This window comes from Taeniopygia guttata, chromosome 32 (genome assembly GCF_048771995.1).
Source record: "Taeniopygia guttata chromosome 32, bTaeGut7.mat, whole genome shotgun sequence".
Classification (NCBI taxonomy): Eukaryota; Metazoa; Chordata; class Aves; order Passeriformes; family Estrildidae; genus Taeniopygia; species Taeniopygia guttata.
The window spans coordinates 1461483-1483372 of record NC_133057.1 but is presented as its reverse complement, the minus strand read 5'-3'; the positions used below and the strand labels follow the sequence as shown (position 1 = coordinate 1483372).

Sequence of the window (21890 nt, the reverse complement as noted above, 5' to 3'; positions counted from 1 at the left end):
TGACCAATGGCGTTGCAGGTTCGAGGGGCTGTGCCTGCAGCAGCCAATCAGGGGTGTGGGTGTGGTGGGCGTGGCCGGGGGCGTGTCCCAGCTGACCAATGGCGTTGCAGGTTCGAGGGGCTGTGCCTGCAGCAGCCAATCAGGGCTGTGGGCGTGGTGGGCGTGGCCAGGGGGTGTGTCCGGGCTGACCAATGGCGTTGCAGGTTCGAGGGGCTGTGCCTGCAGCAGCCAATCAGGGCTGTGGGTGTGGCCATGGGTGTGTCCACACTGACCAATGGCGTTGCAGGTTCGAGGGGCTGTGCTCCCAGCAGCCAATCAGGGCTGTGGGTGTGGCTGGGCGTGGTCAGGGGGGCGTGTCCCGTCTGACCAATGGCGTTGCAGGTTCGAGGGGCTGGTTCCCCAGCAGCCAATCAGGGGTGTGGGTGTGGCAGGGGGGCGTGTCCGGGCTGACCAATGGCGTTGCAGGTTCGAGGGGCTGTGCCTGCAGCAGCCAATCGGGGCTGTGGGTGTGGCTGGGCGTGGCTGGGTGTGGCCAGGGGGCGTGTCCGCGCTGACCAATGGCGTTGCAGGTTCGAGGGGCTGTGCCTCCTGTCCCTATTGGTCAGCGAGAGCCCCGGAGACGCCTTCCAGCAGCACTGCCTGGGCTGGCTCCGCCTCCTGCAGCACCTGCTCCAGGTGAGAACACCTGAGATACACCTGAGATACACCTGGGGACACCTGGGGGTACCTGGGGGCATCAGGAACATACCTGGGATACACCTGGACACACCTGGGGGCACCTGGGCACATCTGGGTACCCATGGGATACACCTGGGCACACCTGGGATACACCTGGGAGGGGTGGGGCACACCTGGGCACACCTGGGATACACCTGGGCACAGCTGGGATACACCTGGGATATACCTGGGGGGTACCTGGGCACACCTGGGCATATCGAGGCATACCTGAGATACACCTGGGCACACCTGGGATACACCTGGGGACACTTCAGCACACCTGGGGTACACCTGAGGGCACCTGGGCACACCTGGGGGGTACCTGGGCGCAGCTGGGCACAGCTGACACACACCTGGGTACACCTGGGCAGAGCTGAGACACACCTGGGCACAGCTGGGAACAGCTGGGGGTACCTGGGGGACACCTGGACACACCTGGGGGCACCTGAGACACACCTGAAATACACCTGGGCACAGCTGGGCACACCTGGGTGCACCTGAGCACACCTGGGGACACCTGAGGGATACCTGGGCACACCTGGGACACACCTGGGGACACCTGAGATACACCTGGGCACACCTGGGCACACCTGGGGGTACGTGGGATACACCTGGGTACAGCTGGGCACACCTGGGGCACACCTGAGATACAGCTGGGGCACCTGGGCACACCTGGGAGGGGTGGGGCACACCTGGGATAGACCTGGGATACACCTGGGCACACCTGGGGATACCTGGGTGTACCTGACACACACCTGGGGGCACCTGAGACACACCTGGGGGCACCTGATACACACCTGGGGGCACCTGAGATACACCTGGGTACAGCTGGGCACACCTGGGGGCACCTGGGAGGGGTGGGACACAGCTGGGATACGCCCGGGAGGTACCTGGGCACACCTGGGCGCACCTCAGCACACCTGGGCACACGTGGGGGCACCTGGGTTACACCTGGGCACAGCTGGGTACCCCTGGGATACACCTGGGCACACCTGGGGGATAAAACTGGGAAAAACAGGTTGAAATTGGAAAAAAATGGGATTAAAATATAAAACCCTGGGCACACCTGAGGCACACCTGGGGGGTACCTGAGATACACCTGGGCACACCTGGGACACACCTGAGACACACCTGAGACACACCTGGGATAGACCTGGGATACACCTGGGGGGTACTTGAGACACACCTGGGCTCACCTGGGATACACCTGGGGGCACCTGGGGGCACCTGGACACACCTGGGACACACCTGGGCACACCTGGGACACGCCTGGGGGCACCTGGGTGGGTCCCACACCCAATTTTGGACCAATTTTGGGGTTTTTTGGGGGGTTTTTGGGGCATTTTTGAGCTTTTCTTAGCGGGATCATTCTGGGGGAGGTCCCTAATTTGGGGAGGGGTCCTGACGGGTTTTGGGGTCTCTCCATTCCCATGACCCCCCCCAAAGGTGGTCCTGGGGGTGTTTTGGGGGGGTCCCACACCCCATTTTTGACGGGTTTTCACCATTTTTTGGGCATTTTTACCATTTTTTGGGTTTTTTTTTGGGGTTATTTCAATTGGGACAATTTCAGGGGGTCTCTGTAATTTGGGGAGGGGTCCTGACGGGTTTTGGGGTCCCCCCATTCCCGTGACCCCCCCAAAGGTGGTCCTGGGGGTGTTTTGGGGGGTCCCACACCCCATTTTTGACCAATTTTCGCCTTTTTTTTTTGCTTTTTTGTGGTTTTTTTCGGGGTTATTTTAATGGGGATTATTCTGGGGGGGGGGTCTCTAATTTGGGGAGGGGTCCTGACGGGTTTTGGGGTCCCCCCAGTCTCAGGACCCCCCTTAAGGTGGTCCTGGGGGTATTTTGGAGGGTACCACACCCCATTTTTGACCAATTTTCATCATTTTCTTGGCATTTTTAGTGGGTTTTTTGGGGTTATTTCAATGGGGATCATTTCAGGGGGGGTCCCTAATTTGGGGAGGGGTCCTGACGTGTTTTGGGGTCCCCCCATTCCCATGACCCCCCCCCCAAAAGTGGTCCTGGGGGTCTTTTGGGAGGTCCCACACCCCATTTTTTATGGATTTTTGCCATTTTTTTGGCTTTTTTTTCCATTTTTTTGGGTTATTTCAACTGGGACGATTTTGGGGTGGGGTCTCTAATTTGGGGAGGGGTCCTGACGGGTTTTGGGGTCCCCCCAGTCGCAGGACCCGCCCCCCACGGTGGCCTTGGGGGTCTCGGTGCTGCGGGAGCTCCTTCGCTTCTCGGCGCAGCTGCCGGAGCTGGCGCGGGACATCGGCACCAACCACATCCCCGGGATCCTCACCTCCCTGCTGGCCCTGCGGCCCGAGGTCCGAAATGGGTCTGGGGGCTTCGGGGGGCTCGGGCTGGGGGGCTTCTGGGGGGCAAAACTGGGAAAAACGGGTTAAAATTGGGAAAAAATGGCAAAAAAATGGAAAAAAATATGGATTAGAGAAGGTTAAAAGGGGAATGGAAAGGGTTAAATGGGGCTAAAATGGGTCTGGGGGCTTCAAATGGGTCTGGGGGCTTCGGGGGGCTCGGGCTGGGGGATAAAACTGGGAAAAACGGGTTAAAATTGGGGAAAAATGGCATTAAAATGGGAAAAAATGAGGATTCGAGGGGTTAAAAGGGGAATGGAAAGGGTTAAATGGGGTTAAAATGGGTCTGGGGGCTCCAAATGGGTCTGGGGGCTTCAGGGGAGTCGGCTTGGGTGGGTTATGGGGTAAAAGTTGGGAAAATTGGGTTAAAATTGGAAAAAATTTGGATTAAAATGGAAAAAGTGAGGATTCGAGGGGGTTAAGAGGGGAATGGAAAGGGTTAAATGGGGTTAAAATGGGTCTGGGGGCTGAAAATAGGTCTGGGGGCTTCGGGGGGCTCGGGCTGGGGGGCTTCTGGGGGATAAAACTGGGAAAAACGGGTTAAAATTGGGAAAAAATGGGATTAAAATGGGAAAAAATGAGGATTAGAGGGGGTTAAAAGGGGAATGGAAAGGGTTAAATGGGGCTAAAATGAGTCTGGGGGCTCCAAATGGGTCTGGGGGCTTTGGGGGGGGTCGGTTTGGGGGGGTTTTGGGGGTAAAAGTGGGGAAAATTGGGTTAAAATTGGAAAAAAAAGGCAAAAAATGAGGATTAGAGGGGTTAAGAGGGGAATGGAAAGGGTTAAATGGGGTAAAAATGGGTCTGGGGGCTGGAAATGGGTCTGGGGGCTTCGGGGGGCTCGGGCTGGGGGGCTCATGGGGGTAAAATCGGGAAAAACGGGTTAAAATTGGGAAAAAATGGGATTAAAATGGGAAAAAATGAGGATTCGAGGGGGTTAAGAGGGGAATGGAAAGGGTTAAATGGGGTTAAAATGGGTCTGGGGGCTGAAAATAGGTCTGGGGGCTTCGGGGGGCTCGGGCTGGGGGGCTTCTGGGGGATAAAACTGGGAAAAACGGGTTAAAATTGGGAAAAAATTGGATTAAAATGGAAAAAGTGAGAATTAGAGGAAGTTAGAAAGGGAATAGAAAGGGTTAAATGGGGATAAAATTAGTCTGGGGGCTGAAAATGGGTCTGGGGGCTTCGGGGGGGTCATCTTGGGGGGGTTAGAGGGGTAAAAGTGGGGGGAAATGGCATAAAAATGGGATTAAAATGGGAAAAAATGAGGATTAGAGGGGGTTAAAAGGGGAAAGGAAAGAGTTAAATGGGGTTAAAATGGGTCTGGGGGCTGAAAATGGGTCTGGGGGCTTCGGGGGGCTCGGGCTGGGGGATAAAACTGGGAAAAACGGGTTAAAATTGGGAAAAAATGGGATTAAAATGAGTATTTGAGGGGTTAAAAGGGGAATGGAAAGGGTTAAATGGGGCTAAAATGGGTCTGGGGGCTGGAAATGGGTCTGGGGGCTTCGGGGGGCTCTGGCTGGGGGATAAAACTGGGAAAAACGGGTTGAAATTGGAAAAAAATGGGATTAAAATGGAAAAAAAAGAGGATTTGAGGGGGTTAAGAGGGGAGTGGAAAGGGTTAAATAGGGCTAAAATGGGGCTAAAATGGGTCTGGGGGCTGGAAATGGGTCTGGGGGCTTCGGGGGGCTCGGGCTGGGGGATAAAACTGGGAAAAACGGGTTAAAATTGGAAAAAAATGGGATTAAAATGGAAAAAATGAGACTTACAGATGAGGTTAGAAGGGGAATGGAAAGGGTTAAATGGGGCTAAAATGGGTCTGGGGGCTCCAAATGGGTCTGGGGGCTTCGGGGGAGTTGGTTTAGGTGGGTTAAAGGGGTGAAATTGGGGAAAATGGGATTGAAATTGGAAAAAATGGGATTAAAGTGGGAAAAAATGAGGATTAGGGGGGGTTAAGAGGGGAATAAGAAGGGTTAAACAGGGATAAAATGGGTCTGGGGGCTTCAAATGGGTCTGGGGGCTTTGTGGGGCTCTGCCTGGGGGATAAAATTGGGAAAAACGGGTTAAAATTGGAAAAAAATGGGATTAAAATGGGAAAAAACGAGGATTTGAGGGGGTTTAAAGGGGAATGGAAAGGGTTAAATGGAGTTAAAATGGGTCTGGGGGCTGAAAATGGGTCTGGGGGCTTCGGGGTCTCCATGAATTTGGGGAGGGGTCTCCCTGAATTTGGGGAGGGGTCCTATCCCCTTTTTCCCCCCAAGTGTCCGTTTTGGATGGGATTTGGGGCATTTTTTGGGTGGAATTTCTGGGAATTTTGGGACCTCAATAATTTGGGGAGGGGTCTCTGATAATTTGGGGAGGGGTCTCTGTGAATTTGGGGAGGGGTCTCTGTGAATTTGAGGAGGGGTCTCAGTCCTTTCCCCCCCAAGTGTCCATTTTGGATGGGATTTGGGGCATTTTTTGGGTGGAATTTTTGGGACTTTTGACAATTTCAGGATTCCAATAATTTGGGGAGGGGTCTCTGATAATTTGGGGAGGGGTCTCAACCCCTTTTCTCCTCCAGTCTCCATCCTGGATGGGATTTGGGGCATTTTTTGGGTGGAATTTTTGGGATTTCTGACAATTTCAGGATTCCAATAATTTGGGGAGGGGTCTCCCTGAATTTGGGGAGGGGTCCCAGCCCTTTCCCCCCTCCCCAGTGCGAGCTGTCCATGCTGGATAGGATTTTTTGGGTGGAATTTTTGGGATTTCTGACAATTTCAGGATTTCAATAATTTGGGGAGGGGTCGAGGGGTCTCTGATAATTTGGGGAGGGGTCTCCATAAATTTGGGGGCATCTCTCTAAATTTGGGGGGGGGGTCTCACCCCCTTTCCCCCCCAAGTGTCCATTTTGGATGGGATTTGGTGCATTTTTTGGGTGGAATTTTTGGGATTTCTGACAATTTCATTATTTCAATAATTTGGGGAGGGGTCCCCCTGAATCTGGGGAGGGGTCTCTATGAATTTGGGGAGGGGTCTCTGAATTTGGGGAGGGGTCTCAGCCCCTTTTCCCCCCAAGTGTCCATTTTGGATGGGATTTGAGGCATTTTTTGGGTGGAATTTTTGGGATTTCTGACAATTTCAGGATTCCAATAATTTGGGGAGGGGTCGAGGGCTCCCCGATAATTTGGGGAGGGGTCTCTATGAATTTGGGGAGGGGTCTCACCCCTTTTTCCCCCTCCAGTTTCCATCCTGGATGGGATTTGGGGTATTTTTTGGGTGGAATTTTTGGGTTTTCTGGGAATTTTGGGACCTCAGGAATTTGGGGAGGGGTCTCTGTGAATTTGGAGAGGGGTCTCTGTGAATTTGGGGAGGGGTCTCCCTGAATTTGGGGAGGGGTCTCAGCCCCTTTCCCCCCCCCACCCCTTTTCCCCCCCAAGTGTCCATTTTGGATGGGATTTGGGGCATTTTTTGGGTGGAAGTTTTGGGATTTCCGACAATTTCAGGATTTCAATAATTTGGGGAGGGGTCCCCATGAATTTGGGGAGGGGTCTCTGATAATTTGGGGAGGGGTCTCACCCCTTTCCCCCCCAGTGCGAGCTCTCCACGCTGGAAGGGATCAAGTCCTGCCTCTCCTTCTACCCCGGCGCCTGCGGCTCCATGAGGGTGAGACCCCCCCCCAAATCCCCCCGGGGGTCCTGAGCCCCCTCCCCAATTTGGGGCAATTTGGGGCAATTTGGGGGAATTTGGGGAGGGTTTGGGGGGTCCCGGGGCCGGGACCCCTCCCCAAATTCCCCCTCCCCTCCCCCCCTTAGGGGAAGTTGGCGGCGCATTTCCTGTCGCGCATCGACAGCGACAGCCCCCGGCTGCAGCAGGTGGGACCCTGAATTTGGGGGGATTTGGGGGGATTTTGGGGGTTTTTGGGGTTTTGGGGATTTTTGGGGTTTTTTTGGGGGGATTTGGGGTTTTTGCGGGAATTTGGTGGGGATTTTGGGGGTTTTTCGGGGGGGTTTGGAGGGGATTTTTGGGGGGGGGTTGGGATTTTTTGGGGGGATTTTTGTGGGGGTTTTGGGGGGTTTGGGGGTTTTTGGTGGGTTTGGAGGGGATTTTGGGGTTTTTTTGGGGGGGGAGTTGGGGTTTTTTGGGGTTTTTTGGGGGGATTTGGGATTTTTTGGGATTTTTTGGGGGGATTTTTGTGGGGAGCTTTGGGGGGTTTGGGGGTTTTTTGGGGGGCTTTGGGGTTTTTTGGGGGGGTTTGGAGGGGATTTGGGGTTTTTTGGGGGGATTTTTGGGGGTTTTTTGGGGAGTTTGGAGGGGATTTTGGGGGTTTTGGGGGGGTTTTGGATTTTTTGGGGGGTTTGGAGGGGGGGTTTGGAGGGGATTTTGGGGAGGTTTTGGGGGGTTTTGGGATTTTTTGGGGTTTTTTTGGGGGGGGGTTTGGCATTTTTTTGGGGAGTGTTGAGGGGATTTTAGGGGTTTTTGGGGGTTGGGATTTTTAGGGGTTTTTTTGGGGGGGCTTGGAGGGGATTTTGGGGGGTTTTGGAATTTTTTGGGTTTTTTTTGGGGGGAGTTTGGGGTTTTTTGGGGTTTTTTTGGAGGGGATTTTGGGGATTTTTGGGGGGGTTTGGAGGGGATTTTGGGGATTTTTTGGGGGGATTTGGAGGGGACTTTGAGGTTTTTTTGGGGGGGGGTTTGGAGGGGATTTTGGGGGATTTAGGGGGTTTGGAAGAGATTTTGGGTGTTTTGGGGGGCTTGGGATTTTTTGGGGTTTTTTGGGGGATTTGGGATTTTTTGGGGGGGTTGGAGAGGATTTTGGGGGGTTTGGGTTTTTTGGGAGGGTTTGGAGGGGGTTTTGGGAGGGTTTGGGGGCTTTTTGGGGGGATTTTGGGGGTTTTGAGGTGTCCTAGGGGGATTTTTGGGGGACTTTGAGGAAGTTTTGGGGGTTTCTGGGGGATTTTGGGGGGTTCTGGGGCAGTTTCTGGGGGTTTTTGAGGTCCCCGGATCGGAATTTTGGGGTCCCAACCCCATTTTTGGGGTTCCTGACCCCGTTTTTGGGGTTCCTGACACCATTTTTGTGCATTTGCAGCTGGCCTGTGAGTGCTGTGTGCTGGGCTGGTGGTTCTGGGGCAGTTTTGGGAGATTTTGGGGGATTTTGGGGCAGTTTTGGGAGATTTTGGGGGTTTCTGGGGCAGTTTCTGGGGGTTTTCGAGGACCCCGGATCAGAATTTTGGGGTCCCAACCCCATTTTTGGGGTTCTTCACCCCGTTTTTGTGCATTTCCAGCTGACCTGCCAGTGCTGTGTGCTGGGCTGGTGGTTCTGGGGCAGTTTTAGAGGATTTGGGGGCAGTTTTGGGGCAGTTTTTGGGGTTTCTGGGGCAGTTTCTGGGGGTTTTCGAGGTCCCCGGATCAGAATTTTGGGGTCCCAACCCCATTTTTGGGGTCCCCAACCCCGTTTTTGGGGTTCCTGACCCCATTTTTGTGCATTTCCAGCTGACCTGCCAGTGCTACGTGGTGGGCCAGGGCTTCTGGGGCAGTTTTGGGGGTTTCTAGGGCAGTTTCTGGGGGTTTTCGAGGTCCCCGGATCGGAATTTTGGGGTCCCAGCCCCGTTTTTGGGGTTCCTGACCCCGTTTTTGTGCATTTCCAGCTGGCCTGTGAGTGCTACGCGCTGCTGCCGGCGCTGGGCCGAGGATTCTCGCAGGGGCTGCGGCACACGGAGTGTTGGCACCAGGAGCTGCAGGGAGTGTTGGCCACCCTGCACGGGCTGCTGGGGGCTCTCTTTGAGGGCTGTGAGACTGGTGAGGGGATTTTGGGGTGATTTCAGGGGATTTTGGGTAATTTCGGGATGATTTGGGGTCATTTATGGGGATTTAGGGGGCATTTCGGGGTGATCTGGGGTCATTTATGGGGAATTTGGGCATTGCTGGCCACCCTGCACGGGCTGCTGGGGGCTCTCTTTGAGGGCTGTGAGACTGGTGAGGGGATTTTGGGGTGATTTCAGGGGATTTTGGGTCATTTTGGGGGGATTTGGGATCATTTGGGGGGATTTGGGGTGGTTTATGGGGGATTTGGGGGGCATTTAGAGGCTGCTGGCCACCCTGCACGGGCTGCTGGGGGCTCTCTTCGAGGGCTGTGAAACTGGTGAGGGGATTTTGGGGTGATTTCAGGGGATTTGGGGTCATTTTGGGGGGATTTGGGGTCATCTGGGGGGATTTGGGGGGGATTTGGGGTGGTTTATGGGGGATTTGGGGGCATTTGGGGAGGATTTGGGGCATTCTGGCCACCCTGCACGGGCTGCTGGGGGCTCTCTTCGAGGGCTGTGAGACTGGTGAGGGGATTTTGGGGTGATTTCAGGGGATTTTGGGTCATTCTGGGGAGATTTGGGGGGATTTGGGGTCATTTGGGGGGGATTTGGGGTCATTTATGGGGGATTTAGGGGGGATTTGGGGTGGTTTGGGGTATTGTTGGCCACCCTGCACGGGCTGCTGGGGGCTCTCTTCGAGGGCTGCGAGACCGGTGAGGGGGATTTGGGGTGATTTGGGGTTATTTTGGGTAATTTCGGGGGGATTTGGGGTCATTTATGTGGGATTTGGGGTGGTTTATGGGGAATTTGGGCATTGCTGGCCACCCTGCACGGGCTGCTGGGGGCGCTCTTCGAGGGCTGTGAGACCAGTGAGGGGATTTTGGGGTGATTTGAGAGGATTTTGGGTCATTTGGGGGTGATTTTGGGGGGATTTGGGGTCATTTATGGGGATTTAGGGGGCATTTCGGGGGGATTTGGGGTCATTTATGGGGAATTTGGGCATTGCTGGCCACCCTGCACGGGCTGCTGGGGGCTCTCTTTGAGGGCTGTGAGACTGGTGAGGGGATTTTGGGGTGATTTCAGGGGATTTTGGGTCATTTTGGGTCATTTTGGGGGGATTTGGGGGCATTTATGGGGGTTTTGGGGTCATTTATGGGGGATTTAGGGGGCATTTAGAGGCTGCTGGCCACCCTGCACGGGCTGCTGGGGGCTCTCTTCGAGGGCTGTGAAACTGGTGAGGGGATTTTGGGGTGATTTCAGGGGATTTTGGGTCATTTGGGGGTGATTTGGGATCATTTATGGGGGATTTGGGTTGGTTTATGGGGGTTTTGGGTTGGTTTGGGGAGGATTTGGGGCGTGCTGGCCACCCTGCACGGGCTGCTGGGGGCCCTTTTCGAGGGCTGTGAAACTGGTGAGGGGATTTTGGGGTGATTTGGGGGGATTTTGGGTCATTTCAGGGGGATTTGGGGTGGTCTATGGGGGTTTTGGGGGGATTTAGGGGTGATTTGGGGTGGTTTATGGGGGTTTTGGGCATTGCTGGCCACCCTGCACGGGCTGCTGGGGGCTCTCTTCGAGGGCTGTGAAACTGGTGAGGGGAATTTGGGGTGATTTGAGGGGATTTTGGGGGGATTTGGGGTCATTTCGGGGGGATTTGGGATCATTTCAGGGGGATTTGGGATCATTTTGGGGGGATTTGGGGTCATTTATGGGGGTTTAGGGGGGATTTGGGGTCATTCGGGGGGATTTGTGGTCATTTGGGGGGATTTGGGGGGGATTTGGGGTCATTTGGTGGGGATTTGGGGGGATTTCGGGGTGATCTGGGGAGGATTTGGGGGATTTGGGGTTTTTTGAGAGGGATTTGGGGGCTTTTGGGGAGGATTTGAGGTCATTTCAGGGAGATTTGGGGTCATTTGAGGGGGAATTTGGGGTGGTTCATGGGGATTTGGTGGTTTAGGGGAGGTTTGGGGAGGATTTAGGGTCATTTTGGGGGATCTGGTGGAGATTTGTGGGGGATTTGGGATGGTTTGGGGAGGATTTGGGGGGTTAGGAGAGGTTTGGGGGGATTTGGGGTAATTTGTGGGGGATTTGGGGTGGTTTGGGGGGGATTTGGGGTCATTTGAGGGGGATTTGGGGTGGTTCATGGGGATTTGGTGGTTTAGGGGAGGTTTGGGGAGGATTTGGGGCCATTTTGGGGAGATTTGGGGTGGTTTGGGGGGGATTTGGGGTCATTCGGGGGGATTTGGGGTCATTTTGGGGGGGATTAGGGTGGTTTGCGGGGGATTTGGGGTAATTTGTGGGGGATTTGGGATGGTTTGGGGGGGATTTGGGGTAATTTGTGGGGGATTTGGGGTGGTTTGTGGGGATTTTGGGGGTTACAAGAGATTTGGGGTCACGACGGGAAGATTTGGGGTAGTTTAGGAGAATTTTGGTGCAATTTAGGGGGGATTTTGAGGGAATTTGGAGGGATTTTGGGAGGTTTAGGGGGAATTTTGGGTCATTTGGGGGGGATCTGGTGGAGATTTGGGGTCTTACAGGGCTGTTAAAGAAAAATGAGAATTTTGGGGTGAGTTTTGTGGTTATTTGGGGGGGATTTGGGGTGGTTTTGGGGTCTTACAGGGCTGCTGAAGGGAGATGATGATTTTGGGGTGATTTTGGGTGGTTTTGGGGTGGTTTTGGGGTGACTTTTGGGGTTTTTTGCCCCAGACCCGCTCCCGTATGAGGGTCCCGGGGTGGAGCTGCTGCTGCCCCCCCCCCAGGACGGCGACGCCGGGGGGGTCCTGACCCTGCACTCGAGATTTTCGGGGCTCTGCCGCGTCCTCCGGCTGCTCCTGAGGTACCAAAATCCCCAAAATTCACCCCAAAAACCCCAAAACACCAAAAATCCCCGTCAAAATCCACCCAAAAACCTCAAAATCTTCATCAAAATTCCCCCAAATTCCACCCAAAAACCCCAAAATCCGTCCTGGGAACCCCCAAACCCCTCCCAGTACATCCCAGTCCCCCCCCAGTCCATTCCAGTGACCCCAAACCCCCTCCCAGTAACCCCAAACCCTCTCCCAGTCCTCTCCAGTGACCCCAAATTCCCTCCCAGTCCCTCACAGTTCCTCCCAGTCCATCCCAGTAAACCCAAACCCCCCCCAGTGACCACAAATCCTCTCCCAGTTCCCCCCAGTTAATCCCAGTGACCCCAAATTCCCCCCCAGTCCCTCCCAGTCCCTCCCAGTGACCCCAAACCCTCTCCCAGTGACCCCAAATCCCCTCCCAGTTCCTCCCAGTTCCCTCCCAGTTACTCCCAGTGCCCCCAAATCCCCTCCCAGTCCCCCCCAGTAACCCCAAACCCTCTCCCAGTCCCTCCCAGTTCCTCCCAGTCCATCCCAGTGACCCCAAATCCCCCTCCCAGTTACTCCCAGTTCCTCCCAGTGACCCCAAATCCCCTCCCAGTCCCTCCAAACCCCCTCCCAGTGACCCCAAACCCTCTCCCAGTAACCCCCAAATCCCCCTCCAGTCCCTCCCAGTCCTTCCCAGTTCCTCCCAGTCCCTCCCAGTGACCCCCAAATTCCCTCCCAGTCCCCCCCAGTCCCTCCCAGTTCCTCCCAGTCCATCCCAGTAAACCCAAACCCCCTCCCAGTCCCCCCCAGTCCCCTCCCAGTCCCTCCCAGTCCCCTGTCAGTCACTCCCAGTGACCCCAAACCCCCTCCCAGTGACCCCAAATCCCCTCCCAGTGACCCGAAATCCCATCCCAGTTCCTCCCAGTCCCTCCCAGTGACCCCAAATTCCCTCCCAGTGACCCCAAATTCCCTCCCAGTGACCCCAAACCTCCTCCCAGTCCCCCCCAGTAACCCCAAACCCTCTCTCAGTCCCCCCCAGTCCATCCCAGTCCCCCCCAGTCCCTCCCAGTGGCTCCCAGTGACGCTCTCCCCGTTCCCAGTAAGGATTTCGTGGCCCCCGTCACCGTCCCAGTTCAGGACATTCTGGACCTCGTCTGCCGCGCCCTCAACGTCACCACCAAGAACCTGGTGAGTGTCACCCCAAAAACACCCAAAATCACCCCAAAATCATCCCAAAATCACCCCAAAATCACCCCAAAAACCTTCTTAAAACATCTCCTGAGTGTCACCCCAAAAAAAACCCAAAATCACCCCAAAAATCATCCCAAATCATCCCAAAAATTACCCCGAAAACCTTCTTAAAACATGTCCTGAGTGTCACCCCAAAAAAAACCCAAAATCACCCCAAAATCACCCCAAATCACCCCAAAATCACCCCAAAAACCTTCTTAAAACATCTCCCGAGTGTCACCCCAAAAAACCCCAAAATCACCCCAAAATCATCCCAAATCACCCCAAAAATTACCCCAAAAACCTTCTTAAAACATGTCCTGAGTGTCATCCCAAAAAACCCCAAAATCACCCCAAAAATCACCCCAAAATCACCCCAAAAACCTTCCCAGAACATCTCTTGAGTGTCACCCCAAAAAACCCCAAAATCACCCCAAAATCACCCTGAATTACCCCAAAAATCACCCCAAAATCCTTCCTGAAACATTCCCTGAGTGTCACCCCAAAAATCCCCAAAATCACCCCAAAATCACCCTGAATTACCCCAAAAATGACCCCAAAAAACTTCCCAAAACATCTCCTGAGTGTCACCCCAAAAACCCAAAATCACCCCAAAATCACCCTGAATTACCCCAAAAATCACCCCAAAATCCTTTCCAAAACATTTCCTGAGTGTCACCCCAAAAAACCCCAAAATCACCCTAAAATCACCCCAAAATCACCCCAAAAACCTTCTTAAAACATCTCCCGAGTGTCACCCCAAAAAAACCCAAATCACCCCAAAATCATCCCAAAATCACCCTGAATTACCCCAAAAACCTTCTTAAAACATGTCCTGAGTGTCACCCCAAAAAAACCCAAAATCACCCCAAAAATCACCCTGAATCACCCCAAAAATGACCCCAAAATCACCCCAAAATCGCCACCAAATTCACCCCCAAATTAGCCCAAAATCACCCCAAAATTACTCCAAAATTACATCAAAATCATCCCAAATTCACCCCAAAATTGCCCCCAAATTTACCCTAAAATTACCCCAAAATCATCCCAAAAATCACCCCAAAATTACCCCAAAAATCACCCCAAAATTACCACAAATTCACCCCCAAAATCATCCCAAAAATTACCCCAAAATTACCCCAAAAATCACCCCAAAATCACCCCAAAAATCACCCCAAAATCACCCCAAAATCACCTCAAAATCACACAAAATTACCCCAAATTCACCCCAAAATTACCCCAAAAATCACCCCAAAATTACCACAAATTCTCCCCAAAATTACCCCAAAAAATCCGTCCCAAAAAAACCCCAAAACCCCCCCAAAAAACCCCAAACCAAAATCCCCCAAAAAATCTGAAATTGCCCCAAAAATCCGTCCCAAAAGAACAAAAATCCGACTTAAAACCCCCCAAAAACCTTTACTGGTTTTTACTGGTCCTTACTGGTTTATACTGGTCTGGTTTGTTCTCCTTTCTGAGGATTTAAACTGGTTTATTCCAATTTGAAATGGGTTTAATTCTGATTTAAACCGTTTTATTTCAATTTAAACTGACTGGTTGTGGTTTGTACTGGTCTGTACTGGTCCGTACTGGTTTGAACTGGTCCTTACTGGTTTCTACTGGTCAGGCTTGTTCTCTTTTCTGGGAATTTAAACCGGTTTATTCCAATAGAATGTGGTTTAATCCCAATTTAAACTGGTTTATTTCAACTTAAAGTGACTGGTAGTGGTCTGTACTGGTTTGTACTGGTTTGTACTGGTTTGTACTGGTTTGAACTGGTCCTTACTGGTTTATACTGGTCAGGCTCATTCTCTTTTCTGGGAATTTAAACCGTTTTATTCCAACTGAGACGGGTTTAATTCTGATTTAAACTGGTTTATTTCGATTTAAACTGACTGGTACTGGTTTGTACTGGTTTATACTGGTTTGAACTGGTTTGAACTGGTCCTTACTGGTTTATACTATTCGGGTTTGTTCTCCTTTCTAGGAATTTAAACTGGTTTGTTCCAACAGAATGTGGTTTAATCCCAATTTAAACTGGTTTATTTCAACTTAAAGTGACTGGTACTGGTCTGTACTGGTTTGTACTGGTCTGTACTGGTCCGTACTGGTTTGAACTGGTTTGTACTGGTTCTGTGCCCCCAGAACTGGTTCGGGGAGGGGCCCCTGCGGGGGCTGCTGCTGCCTCAGGTGCACCTGGACGTGCTGGACGTGCTGGGGGCGCTGCTGCTGGCGTGAGCCACTGGTTATACTGGGATATACTGGGAATGGGACTGGGAGGGACTGGGGGGACTGGGGGGGACTGGTTATACTGGTATAAACTGGGAATGGGACTGGGAGGGACTGGGGGGGACTGGGACAAACTGGGAGGGACTGGGTTATACTGGGAGGGACTGGAAGGGACTGGGATGGACTGGGAATGGGACTGGGATAGACTGGGAGGGACTGGGATAAACTGGGAATGGGACTGGTTATACTGGGATATACTGGAAAGGACTGGGATGGACTGGGAAGGACTGGGATAAACTGGGAGGGAACTGGGAGGGAACTGGTTATACTGGGATATACTGGGAATGGGACTGGTTATACTGGGATATACTGGGAATGGGAGTGGGTTATACTGGGATATACTGGGAGGGACTGGGAATGGGACTGGGGGGGACTGGGATATACTGGGATATACTGGGAGGGACTGGGAATGGGACTGGGGGGGACTGGGAGGGACTGGGAATGGGACTGGTTATACTGGGATATACTGGGAATGGGACTGGGGGGAACTGGGATATACTGGGAGGGACTGGGAATGGGACTGGGGGGGACTGGGATAAACTGGGAGGGAACTGGGGGGGACTGGGAGGGACTGGGATAAACTGGGAGGGAACTGGGTTATACTGGGATATACTGGGAGGGACTGGGAGGGACTGTGAATGGGACTGGGTTATACTGGGATATACTGGGATGGACTGGGGGGGACTGGGAATGGGACTGGGGGGGACTGGTTATACTGGGATGGGACTGGGATAAACTGGGAGGGACTGAGGGGGACTGGGATAAACTGGGATATACTGGGAATGGGACTGGGGGGGACTGGGAGGGGACTGGGGGGACTGGTTATACTGGGATAAACTGGGAATGGGACCAGGAGGGGACTAAGATGAACTGGGAGGGAACTGGTTTATACTGGTTATACTGGGAGAGACTGGGAGGGGACTGGGATAAACTGGGGGGGACTGAGAATGGGACTGGGAGGGACTGGGTTATACTGGGATATACTGGGATATACTGGGAGGGACTGGGGGGGACTGGGAATGGGACTGGGATGGACTGGGAGGGGACTGGGAGGGAACTGGTTATACTGGGATATACTGGGAGGGGAGTGGGATAAACTGGGAGGGAACTGGTTTAGACTGGGATAAACTGGGAGGGACTGGGACAGACTGGGAATGGGACTGGGTTATACTGGGATATACTGGGAGGGACTGGGATAAACTGGGAATGGGACTGGGATAAACTGGGAGGGACGGGTTTATACTGGTTATAGTGGGAGGGATTGGGAGGGGACTGGGTTCTACTGGTTTATACTGGAATAAACTGGGGGGAACTGGGGGGACTGGGATAAACTGGGATAAACTGGGAATGGGACTGGTTTATACTGGGATAAACTGGGAATGGGACCAGGAGGGGACTAAGATAAACTGGGAGAGAACTGGTTTATACTGGTTATAGTGGGAGGGACTGGGAGGGGACTGGGATAAACTGGTTTATACTGGGATAAACTGGTTTATACTGGGATAAACTGGGAGGGAACTGGGGATGCTCAGAGGGCTCCAGGTGGATTTTGGGAACTTCCGGTGGATTTTGGGGCATTTTGGGCAATCCCAGACGGGATTTTGGGGAATTCTGGGTGGATTTTGGGAATTCTGGGTGGATTTTGGGAATTCTGGGTGGATTTTGGGAATTTCGGGTGGATTTTGGGAATTTCGGGTGGATTTTGAAGAATTTTTGGGGATCCCGGGGGGATTCCCCTGGAATTTTAGGGAATTCCCTGTGGATTTGTGGAATTAAAATGGGATTTTGGGAATTTCAGGCGGATTTTTGGGCAGTTCCAGGTGGATTTTGGGGGATTTTGGGGGAAATTTGGGCAATTCTGATGGATTTGGGGCAATTCCAGTGTGGTTTTTTTTGGGAATTTGTTGGAATTTCGGGAATTCTGATGGAATTTTGGGAATTTCAGGTGCGGAGCCCGCCTGGTGCGTTGGGGGTCCCTCCTGGGGGGATTTGGGGCATTTTGGGAGGATTTTGGGGGATTTTGGGCAATTCTAGGTGTGGTTTTTTTGGGAATTTGTTGGAATTTCGGGAATTCCATTGGAATTTTGGGAATTGCAGGTTGATTTTGGGAATTCCAGGTGGATTTTGGGGGATTTTGGGAATTCCAGGTGGATTTGGGGCAGTTCAGGTGGATTTTGGGGGGGTTTTGGGGGGATTTTGGGCAATTCCAGTGTGGTTTTTTTTGGGAATTCAGTTGGAATTTCGGGAATTCCGATGGAATTTTGGGAATTTCAGGTGTGGAGCCCGCCTGGTGCACTGGGGGTCCCTCCTGGGGGGGATTTGGGGCAGTTCCAGGTGGATTTTGGGGGGATTTTGGTGGATTTTGGGCAATTCCAGTGTGTTTTTTTTGGGAATTCCGTTGGAATTTTGGGAATTCTGATGGAATTTTGGGAATTTCAGGTGCGGAGCCCGCCTGGTGCGCTGGGGGTCCCTCCTGGGGGGGATTTGGGGCATTTTGGGGGGATTTTGGGCAGTTCCAGTGTGATTTTTTCGGGAATTCCAATGGAATTTCGGGAATTCCGTTGGGATTTCAGGAATTCCGACGGAATTTTGGGAATTTCAGGTGCGGAGCCCGCCTGGTGCGTTGGGGGTCCCTCCTGGGGGGATTTGGGGCATTTTGGGGGGATTTTGGGGGATTTTGGGCAGTTCCAGGTGTGGTTTTTTCGGGAATTCCGTTGGAATTTTGGGAATTCCGATGGAATTTTGGGAATTTCAGGTGCGGAGCCCGCCTGGTGCGCTGGGGGTCCCTCCTGGGCCGCCTCTTCCCGCAGGTTCTGAGCTCCTGGAGCGGCCCCCGGGACCCTCCCCCCGGGCAGGAGAGACCCTTCGGGTACGGAATTGGGGGAAAAAACCCAAAAATGGGAAAAAAACCGCAAAAATGGGAAAAAGAACACAAAAAACGGGAAAAAACAGCTGGGAAATGGGGAAAAACACAAAAAAAAAGGGAAAAAACAGCTGGGAAAGGGGGGAAAAAAATCCCAAAAATGGGAAAAAATCAGCTGGGAAAGGGGGAAAAAATCCCAAAAATGGGAAAAAAATCCCAAAAAATGGGAAAAATCAGCTGGGGAAGGGGTCCCTGAACCCATTTTTGGGGTCCCTGAGTTGATTTTTGGGGTCCCCAGGGTGGTCGGAGCCCTGGGGGTTTTGGGGTGGTTTTGGTGGTTTTTTAAGGGTGGTTTTTTTGGGGGGAGGTTTTGAGTGATTTTTGGGGTTTTTTGGGTTGGTTTTTTGGGGGTGGTTTTGGGGGGTTTTTTGAGGGCTTTTTGGGCGTTTTTTGGGGGGGTTTCTGGGTTGTTTTTTGGGGGGGGTTTTGGGGTGGTTTTTGGGTTTTTTTGGGGGGGGGTCAGGCGGTTTTTTGGGGGTTTTGGGGGTTTTTGGGCGGTTTTCTGGGTTGTTTTTTGGGGTGTTTCTTGGGGTTTTTGGGCTGTTTTTTGGGGTTTTTTGAGGTTTTTGGGATTTTTGGGGCACTTTTGGGGTCCCTGAGTTCATTTTTGGGGTGCCCAGGGCGGTGCGGAGCCGCCTGTACCAGGTGCTGGAGCTCTGGGTGCAGGGGGGTTTGGGGTGGGTTTTTGGGTGATTTTTTGGTTTTTCTGGCTGGTTTTTGGGTGTTTTTTGGGGTTTTTGGGGTTTTTTGGGGCGGTTTTTGGGGTTTTTGGGGTCCCTGAGTTGATTTTTGGGGTGCCCAGGGCGGTGCGGAGCCGCCTGTACCAGGTGCTGGAGCTGTGGGTGCAGGGGTGGGTTTTTGGGCTGTTTTTTTGGGGGTTTTGGGGTGATTTTTGATGTTTTTGGTGTTTTTCGGGTGTTTTTTGTGTTTTTGGGGTTTTTTGGGGTGGTTTTTGGGGTTTTTGGGATCCCTGAGTTCATTTTTGGGGTGCTCAGGGCGGTGCGGAGCCGCCTGTACCAGGTCCTGGAGCTGTGGGTGCAGGTGGGGGTTTGGGGTGGGTTTTTGGGCTGTTTTTTGGGGTTTTTGGGGTGTTTTTTGAGGGTTTTTTTTGTTTTTTGGGGTGGTTTTTGAGGTTTTTGGGGTTTTTGGGGTGTTTTTTGAGGTTTTTGGGGTTCCCAGGGCGGTGCGGAGCCGCCTGTACCAGGTCCTGGAGCTGTGGGTGCAGGGGCAGTTTCGGGGTGATTTTTGGGGTTTTTGGGCTGTTTTTTTGGGGGTTTTTGAGGTTTTTGGGGTTTTTTGGGGTTTTTTGAGTTTTTTGGGGTTTTTGGGGTGGTTTTTGAGGTTTTTGGGGTTTTTGGGGTGCCCAGGGCGGTGCGGAGCCGCCTGTACCAGGTCCTGGAGCTCTGGGTGCAGGTGGCCGGCGCGGCCTCGGGGGTCCTGCAGGGCCCCGGGACCCCCGGCGAGGTTCTCCTGTCCCACCTGATCAGCGACATCAGCCCCCCCAGCGAGGGGGCCAAGGTCAGCCAAAATCCCCCTTTTTTACCCCAAAATCGCCCTTTCCCCCCAAAATTTCCCTTTTTCCCCAAAACCTCCCTTTTTCACCCCAAAACCGTCCTTTTTTACCCCAAAAATCTCCTTTCTTTACCTCAAAACTGCACTTTTTTCACCCCAAAATCATCTTTTTCCACCCAAAAACGCCCTTTTTTACCCCAAAATCCCCTCAAATTCCCCCCCTAAACCCCAAAATTCCTCCAAAATCCCCTCCTCAAACCCCCCCAAATCCACCTGACTCCAAAATCCTTCCCAAATTCTCCCTTGACCCCCCAAATCCCTTCCCAAATTCCCCCAAAATCCCCCTAAACCCCAAAATCCCCCCAAATTCCCCCAAAATCCCCCCAAATTCCCCCCCTAAAACCCAAAATCCCCCGACCCCCCAAATCCCTTCCGAAAATCCCCCCAAAATCCCTTCTAAACCCCAAAATCCCCCCAAAATCCCCCCTAAACCCCAAAATCCCCCCTGAGCCCCCAAATCCCTTCCCAAATTCCCCCAAAATCCCCCCAAACCCCAAAATCCCTTCCCAAAATCCCCCCAAATTCCCCCAAAATCCCCCCTAAACCCAAAATTCCCCCCCTGACCCCCCAAATCCCTTCCCAAATTCCCCCAAAACCCCCCCTAAACCCCAAAATCCCCCCCAAATTCCCCCAAAACCCCCCCTAAACCCCAAAATCCCCCCCAAATCCCCCCAAAATCCCCTCTAAACCCCAAAATCCCCCCAAAATCCCCCCTAAACCCCAAAATCCCTTCCCAAAATCCCCCCAAATTCCCCCAAAATCCCCCAAAATCCCCCCAAAATCCCCCCTGACCCCCATTTTTTGGCAGCTGCGGGCGGAGCCCAAACCCAGCGCCCCCAAACGGCCGAAATTGGGGGAGGGGCTGGAGGGGCCCCCCCTGCACCGCAAAGGGGAACCGGCGGCCAACAGCGACACCTGCGCCGCCGCCCTGGCAGGTAACGCCAAAAACAACCAAATCCGCCCCTAAAATCCCTGAAAACAACAAAATCCGCCCCTAAAAACCCCGAAAACTGAAAAATACGCCCCAAAACCAACAAAATCCACCCCAAAAACCCCCGAAAACTGAAAAATCCACCCCAAAAATCCCCGAAAACTGAAAAATCTGCCCCGAAAATCCCCAAATCTGCCCCAAAAACCCCCAAAACAACAAAATCAACCCCAAAAATCCCCAAAAACATCAAAATCAGCCCCCAAAACAACAAAATCAGCCCCAAATCATCCCGAAAACCTCAAAATCAGCCCCAAACAAGCCCAAAACCAAAATTGGCCCCTAAACAGCCCCAAATCAACCCAAAAATACTGAAATTGGCCCCAAAACCTTTGAAATCAGCCCCGAAACAGCAAAATCGGACCCAGAACACCAAAATCAGCCCCAAATCACCCCAAAAACATCAAAATCAGCCCCGAAACAGCCCCAAATCAGCCCAAAACCAACAAAATTACCCCAAAAATGGCCTAAAACCCCCGAATCACCCCAAAATCTCCCAAATCCCCCCAAAACCAGCCCAAATCCTCCCAAATCACCCCAAAATCACCCACAAATCAACCCCAAAATGATCTGGAACCCCAAAAATCAATGGGGGACCCCCGAATCACCCCCAAAACTGTCCCAAATCAGCTCAGGAACCCCAAAAATCAGCTCAGGGTACCCAAATCCCCCCAATTTCCCCCCAAAATCAGCCCGGGACCCCCAAAAAATCCCCCCAGGACCCCAAATCCTCCCTGGGCGGGGTCAGGAATTGGGGAGGGGTCCCCAAAATTAAATAAAAACCCCAAATTTTGGGGTTCCCCCCCAGCCCTGCGCAGGATCGTCCTCACAGGGGGACCCCTGATCAAGGAGGAGACGCACAGGGTGAGAATTTGGGGATTTTGGGGGGATTTGGGGGTTTGGGGAGATTTTGGGGGTTTTCAGTGGGATTTTGGGGGATTTGGAAGGAATTTGGGGGTTTGGGGGAGGATTTGGGGGATTTGAGGGGGTTTTGGGGGGATTTTGGGGAATTTGGGGAGGATTTTGGGAGAAATTCAGGGGGCAGTTTGGGGGGATTTGGGAGGATTTTGGGAGGAATTTGGGGAAATTTGGGAGGATTTTTGGGAGGATTTTTGGAGGAATTTGGGAGGATTTTTGGGTGAATTTGGGGGGATTTTGGGAGGAATTTGGGGGGATTTTCCACGTTTCCCC

The 21890-nt window shown here is 52.8% G+C and overlaps 1 protein-coding gene across 2 annotated transcripts in view; it reads left to right on the top strand.

The window, feature by feature from the left end:
• Positions 1–21890, top strand: part of PELP1 (proline, glutamate and leucine rich protein 1) — a 36823-nt gene that overhangs the window by 4930 nt on the left and 10003 nt on the right. For both annotated transcript variants that reach the window (XM_072920599.1, XM_072920598.1), the window contains exons 3-14: positions 570–675; positions 2898–3047; positions 6663–6734; positions 6884–6943; positions 8714–8864; positions 11573–11702; positions 12798–12885; positions 15073–15161; positions 17972–18085; positions 19507–19657; positions 20520–20646; positions 21508–21563. In XM_072920599.1, coding sequence (XP_072776700.1) covers positions 570–675; positions 2898–3047; positions 6663–6734; positions 6884–6943; positions 8714–8864; positions 11573–11702; positions 12798–12885; positions 15073–15161; positions 17972–18085; positions 19507–19657; positions 20520–20646; positions 21508–21563 — 1294 coding nt within the window. The remainder of the gene's footprint in view (positions 1–569; positions 676–2897; positions 3048–6662; positions 6735–6883; positions 6944–8713; positions 8865–11572; positions 11703–12797; positions 12886–15072; positions 15162–17971; positions 18086–19506; positions 19658–20519; positions 20647–21507; positions 21564–21890) is intronic.